The sequence below is a fragment of the Austrofundulus limnaeus genome, unplaced genomic scaffold, assembly GCF_001266775.1.
Source record: "Austrofundulus limnaeus strain Quisiro unplaced genomic scaffold, Austrofundulus_limnaeus-1.0 Scaffold468, whole genome shotgun sequence".
NCBI classification, from domain to species: Eukaryota; Metazoa; Chordata; class Actinopteri; order Cyprinodontiformes; family Rivulidae; genus Austrofundulus; species Austrofundulus limnaeus.
The window spans coordinates 292,914-299,491 of NW_013952870.1; the positions used below are offsets into that span (position 1 = coordinate 292,914).

At 40.6% G+C, this 6,578-nt stretch overlaps 1 protein-coding gene across 3 annotated transcripts in view; it reads right to left on the reverse strand.

Moving 5' to 3' along the window:
• Window positions 1–1,203: 1,203 nt before the first annotated feature.
• The window catches only part of eml4 (EMAP like 4), a 65,207-nt gene continuing 59,832 nt past the window's right edge, over window positions 1,204–6,578 (reverse strand). For all 3 annotated transcript variants that reach the window (XM_014025324.1, XM_014025323.1, XM_014025322.1), the window contains 3 exons: window positions 4,136–4,234; window positions 3,908–4,038; window positions 1,204–2,345 (listed from right to left, as the gene is read on the reverse strand). In XM_014025324.1, the coding sequence (XP_013880778.1) occupies window positions 1,890–2,345; window positions 3,908–4,038; window positions 4,136–4,234 (686 nt within the window). In that variant the 3' untranslated portion in view covers window positions 1,204–1,889. The remainder of the gene's footprint in view (window positions 2,346–3,907; window positions 4,039–4,135; window positions 4,235–6,578) is intronic.

Consider the following 6,578-nt stretch of genomic DNA (forward strand, 5'->3'; position numbering starts at 1 on the left):
TGGATGAATATATTAAGTTCACACGAGAGGATGTAAAAAATGGCAGGTTGGCGTTCCTGGATTGCGATGTCTCGTTTTCGGATGGAGGACGGTTGGAAATTGGCGTGTATCGTAAGCCCACCCACATAGACCAATATTTGCATTTTGACTCCCACCACCCACTGGAACACAAGTTAGGAGTGATCAGGACTCTGTACCACAGAGCAGACAGTGTCCCTACAAACCCAGGAGCCAGGGAGAAAGAGAAATCACACACATGACAGGCCTTGGAGCAGTGTGGTTATCCTGACTGGGCTTTCCTGAAAGCAGACAGGAAACACAGACAGGATTCCATGCAACCTTCAGGTGAAAATGAAGACCCCAAACCCAGACCCAAACCAGTGGTTATTCCGTATGTTGCGGGTGTTTCGGAGAAACTGAGATGTTTATTTTCTAAACATGATGTCCCAGTGGCTTTCAAACCCCAAAACACATTACGGCAAAGGCTGGTTCACCCCAAAGATCCGGTGCCCCGGCACAAACAGAGCAATGTCGTATATGCTGTTAAGTGCCAGGAGGACTGCGACCAGTTATACATCGGGGAAACAAAGCARCCACTGTTCAAAAGAATGTCCCAACACAGACGAGCTAATTCTAGTGGCCAGAACTCTGCAGTTTTCACTCATTTACAGGCCAGCGGTCACTCTTTCAGAGATGAGGATGTTCTCATTCTTGATAGAGAGGAACGTTGGTTTGAGAGACGAGTAAAAGCCAATTTTTTGAAGAAAGACCGTCCATCATTAAACAGAGGTGGAGGCCTCCGTTTTCAGTTGTCCCCCTCCTACAGCGCGGCCATTGCCAGTATCACTCCACCCCCTGTTAACAATAAGTGTTAATTAGGCGTCAACGATAGCCATGTGATTATCAGTCACACGGAGGCAGTGCTTAAAAGCCTGAATTTTGCCTGAAACTCTCAGACTGAAGAAGTCTCTTGGAGGAGAGACGAAACGTTTCATTAGAGAAGAACCCGTCCAGAGGACCTATACAATTTTTTTCTTTTTGATTTTTACCTGGATTACTGAGATGCATCAGGACAACTAATGTTAAGGTTATGGATTTCAGGATTTCTCCAACTCAGACAACTATATCAAACTCTCTGATTTTTGGTGGAAGAATTATTGCCCACATTCACATCTGTTTCCTCTGAACAGTGTCATCTTATTGTTTTGGTTTGGAAAGGAAGAAAATCATTTATTCAAGTGGTTTTGTCTCTCTGTCTCTGTGACAGACAGAAAAACAGTTACAGAAATAAAGAGTTGAGTGATGGTGGAAATGACAGGTGTGTGATAGCTGTTCTCTGCTCCTGAATCTGACTCCAGGTGGTTCAAGCTGTGGCACACCTGTTAGCATGTAGCTGTTGTCAGCCACCACCACTGCTGAACTTGATCCCATTTGCTTCAGTTTTGGTGAAGTGTTCCTGTAGAATGAGCTCCTGTTCACAGTGTTTCACTTGTAGTCCGGATTCGAGCAGACAAGTACAATGGACTTTCTGTGAGCCCAGAAAACTTCTAACAGGAGAATTATGGACTGGTTTCTGCTGAGGCCTTTATCTGTTCCATCTGCTTAGAAGCAGATGAATCAAAGTTGGACATAAGATGAAACTCCAATGTTTCTGTAGTATTCATCATTATTATTATTGTCCTCATCATCGTCGTCATCACATTTCTGACTGCAGTCCTGAACTGATCTGAATTTTAACCTTAAAAAAGTCTGAAACTGAGATCAGGACTCAACAGCTGTCCTCATATTCAGCCAACTTCCAGATGATGGAGGAAATCAGAGCCTGGTCCCACAGAGACAGGACCTGGTCCCAACAGAGACAGCTGGACAGGAATACACAGTGACTGGTTCTAGGAGGGTGGGGTCAGGGGGGGCAGTCCCTCATCACTAGGCGTGGCTGTGTCATCACTTGGCTCAAGGCTGTCCTTCAGACTCACCGTACTTTCAGAGGGGGGCGGAGTCGATTCAGAGTGGGGCGGGGTCAGATCAGAGGTGGGTGGGATTAACTTTGTTGGGGGAGAGATTTCAATAAAGGGTTCCTGGGTCCCGTTGGCAGTTAGGGGATGGTCTCGTTCCTGTATGGGTGTGGTTGATGGAGAAGGTGACGTGATGATGGTGGGATCAGCTCTGCGAGGAGGAGGGTTAGAGATGATGCCATCAGACAGGGATGGAGAAGGTTTTTTCAGCAGACGCCACTGCATGATGCTGGTGTCCTTCCCCCCCGTCGAGATCAGATGGCTGTCATTAAACAGGAAGCTGACGTTGGTCACATGACTGCTGTGGGCGCTGTATTTACGACTGGGAGCCTGCAGACACACAAACACATTATTCAATTGTTTGGATTTTGATGTCCCCTGATCTAAAGGAGCTTGTTCTTCACAGGACAGGAGACGACAACAGGGAGGGACAGCTGCTCTATCCTGTGGGAAAAACTGGTGTTCCTTCACATTCTGTCTGTAAGAACAGTTAAAAAGGTTTGTCAGTCCTTGATCTGTCCTGGGCAGTGTTCATGCAGGTTTCAGTAAGTAAAATTTAAGACCTTTTAAGACCATTAGGAATGACATTTGAGACCAAACTGATGCATTAACAAATATTCAAATGGTCCCAGAAATTTTAACAGAAACATTTTATTGCTATCAATTTAGCTAGTAAAGAACATTTAATATTAATATAAGAACACTAAATTATTTTAATGAAACGGTCTTATCTATTAGACCTTCATACTGACTGCTGTGGACCGCTTCCAATTGAGTGCAAAAATCACTGATATCAAGTCTCATTGAAAACACATTTTCCTATGTTTAAATGACAAGCAGAGACATGACTGAACTTCTTTGTTTTTTGGGCAGGTGAACAAGTCGCCATATGCAGGGGGTTGCAGCAGCAAAGAGGTTGAAAACATCGAAGCAAACTGTGCCATTTTTTCCCTGCAGTTATGGTTTAACCTCTGATTACAGCTCTTTACTCTTTACTTCTCGGGAACGATCGAAAGAAAGAAAAAAAAAGACTTGACAAAATAAAATTTAAGACCTTGGATGAAAATCTGGGTGTTTTAAAGACATTTTTAGGCCTAAAATTTTGATTTTCAAATTTTAGACTTTTTAAGACCCTGCATGAACCCTGCCAGGTCATTCTTAGATCTGTATTTCTTTTCAACCTGTGTATTTAAATTTGTCAACTATTTTATGCATTAACAGATTAACAGTGAATTATTTTAAAATGTCACTTTGCCAAATAAGTGTTTATTTGGCTACATATATATCAAAACCATGATTTCAGGTAACATGTCCCCATTAAAGAGTTACGTTTGGTTTCAGGTTCCAACCCTAGCCTGGTAAAAACCAGACCCTAGTCCTTCACTTTGCTTCGTACGAGGGTCTGGACTCTTCGCTATAGAAAAGCGATTCTTGCTGGAGGCTTGGCCTCTGCTGAAGTTTAAAATGATTGGATTGGTTGGCCGCAAGCGCCAGCTCCACTGTGAAGGAGGCTAAGCTAACCGGAAATCACGTGCGCTGTAAACAACTCTACTGAGAGAAGTACCGAGCCGAAAGAGACGACTGGTGAGAGCTGCTGCTTTGTCAGACAAATTTAATTTAATTTGGAAGCCTTATCAACACAGACTGGCTTCATTCACTTCCTCCACTGCTATTGCTAAACTAACTAGCAGACACTGCGCAGAAAATCGACTTTCTGTTCTCTGATTGGCCCGGATGAAATTCTCCCGAAGAAATTCTTGTCTATGGGAGAAATCCCAGATGGAGCAGTGAAGGGAAACTAGAATTGAGCGGAACTGTGTAGGAAGGCAAGGGCCAGGCTAGTTCCGACCCAATAGAATTAGTTTCAGGGTTGGAAATGGATTGAGACCCACCTTGGGTTTGGAGCAGGGGTAGGCGAACAAATGAACTTTACAGAAGTCGTCTGCCAAGGCGATCACCTTCCTGTTGTTGGACCTCATCAGAGCATTGATGTCAGTGCCATCAGAACCTTCGGGCCAAACACCTGAGACAGACCGGAAAGTTGGATGAGTACCTCTCAGAGCAGCGCACAGAACTTGGGCGAGAACATTCTGACATGCACTCAAACAGTAAGTGCTGACCAAAGACATGGAATCCCAGAACACAGGTGTACGTCGCCCAGTCGATGTCTTTACACTCTGAACGATTCCGGATCAGTTCACAACCGTTTGTAACATCCCCTGAACACAATCACAGACACACACACACACAAATTACTTAACAGTAATAAAGTAAAAATTACTAATTAAATACTAGGAAAATGTAATAATATTTCAGTAAAATGTATCAGTACTGAAGAGCAAGTACAGATACTGCAATAACCTGAAAAGAAATGCCACAGTAAAATGTAACAACACTTAAATGTACATATTCATTAGTAAAATGACAACACTAAAAAATAGTAATACTACTGTAATATGATAAAAAAAAACCTACAGTAAAATGTACTTTAATATGCACAGATTTATAATGCACAAATCCTGCAATAAGCTGTACAAACACTATGATATTAAAGAAATGCTTTAGGAAAAATAACATACACTAATTTAATGTACAATATTATATTTTTTGGTAGTTTTCCCAATACCTACCAATAAATATATTTTGGGTATTTTTCCAGAGTATAAATGACCAAACCATTTTGAGTATTATACTTCAAATGGAGCCTACAGTACACATAAAAATAAAATGTACTTACATTTTTCCATAATGTTTACTGGTAATTTTTTTTATACATAAACAATTTTTCCTAGTTTTTGTTCTGTACATTACCACAATGAGTTTTTAATAAAAACAATTCAGATACAGTTGAAGTTCAGACTCTCAGCTTTAATTCAGCGGGTTGAACAAAATGTTTGGCTAGAAATGTGAGGAACAATTTTAAAGCACAATCCCTTCATTTCAGGGGCTCAAAAGTAATTGGACAAATTAAATGAATGTAAATAAAATGTTCCTTTCTATTTGGTTGAAAAAACATTTGTTGTCATGGACATCAGGTGATTAACTTTTAAGTTTATTAATTTCTTTAAAAAAAAATACAAGAATATGAATCATAAATTAAATTAAATGAAAGGTGGCAGAACTTGGCCAATCAAGAATATAGCACTTCTTTGCTTTAATAAAGCAAAGAAGTTGCTTTGGCTTTATGTTTTGGGTCATTGTCCATCTGTATTATGAAACACAGACCAATCAGTTTGGCTGCATTTGGCTGGATCTGAGCACAGTATGGCTCTGAATACCTCAATTCATTTGGCTGCTTCTGTCCTGTGTCACATCATCAATAAACACTAGTGACCCAGTGCCACTGGTAGCCATGCATGCCCAAGCCATCACACTGCCTCTGCTGTGTTTTACAGATGATGTGGTGCTTTGGATCATGAGCTGTACCACGCCTTTGCCATACTTTTCTCTTTCCATCATTCTGGTAGAGGTTGATCTTGGTTTCATCTGTCCAAAGAATGCTCTTTCAGAATTGTGCTGGCCTTTTCAGATGTTTTGTTAAGCAAAGTCCAGTCTAGCCTTTTTATTCTTGATGCTTATGAGTGTCTTTGCACCATGCAGTGAACACTCTGTATTTACTTTCAGTCTTCTCTTTATGGTAGATTTGGACATTGATACGCCTACCTCCTTGAGAGTGTTGTTCACTTGGTTGGCTGTTGTGAAGGGGTTTCTCTTCACCATGGAGATTATTCTGCCGTCATCCACCACTGTTGTCTTCTGTGGGCACCCAGGTTGCACTGTTGAGTTCACCAGTGCTTTCTTTCTTTCTTTCTTTCTCAGGATGTACCAAACTGTATATTTTAGCAATCCTAATATTGTAGCAATTTCTCTGATGGTTTTATTTTTCTGTTTTTGCAGCTTAAGGATGGCTTGTTTCACCTGCATGGAGAGCTCCTTTGACCGCATGTTTCCTTCACACCAAAACCTTCCAATACAAGAGCCCCACCTCAACTCCAGGCCTTTTATCTGCTTAATTAAAAATGACATAATGTTGGGATTGCCCACATCTGTTCATGAAATAGCCTTTGAGTCAATTGTCCAATTACTATTGGTCCTTTTAAAAGCAGGGTGGACACATATTAAGAACTCTTAAACCTTTCATCCAGTTTTAATGTGGATACCCTCATATAAAGGCTGAAAGTCTGGGCTTTATGACTGTATCCAGTAAATACTTATAATTTAAATATGTTTCAGTAAACAGGTAAATAAAACCCTTTGTCAGTGTCCAGATATGGACCTAACTGTACATTTCCAGTAGTTTTTTTTAGTAAGTAAGTAAAAAAAATTTTATAGAGCGCCTTTCACAGAAACAAAATTCACATGGTGCTGTACAATAATCATTAATATAGAAAGAGTTTGATTTTGATTTGATTTGATTTATTTATTTAACAGGAAAAGATTATTAAAAATCAAGCCTGACTCAGCATAATTGCTATTTTACAGCAGGTTCCTGTTCTGCAGCACATAAAACACTCCATAATTGGCACCTTGGAAGATCTGAAAATATAAATTAATACCACTATA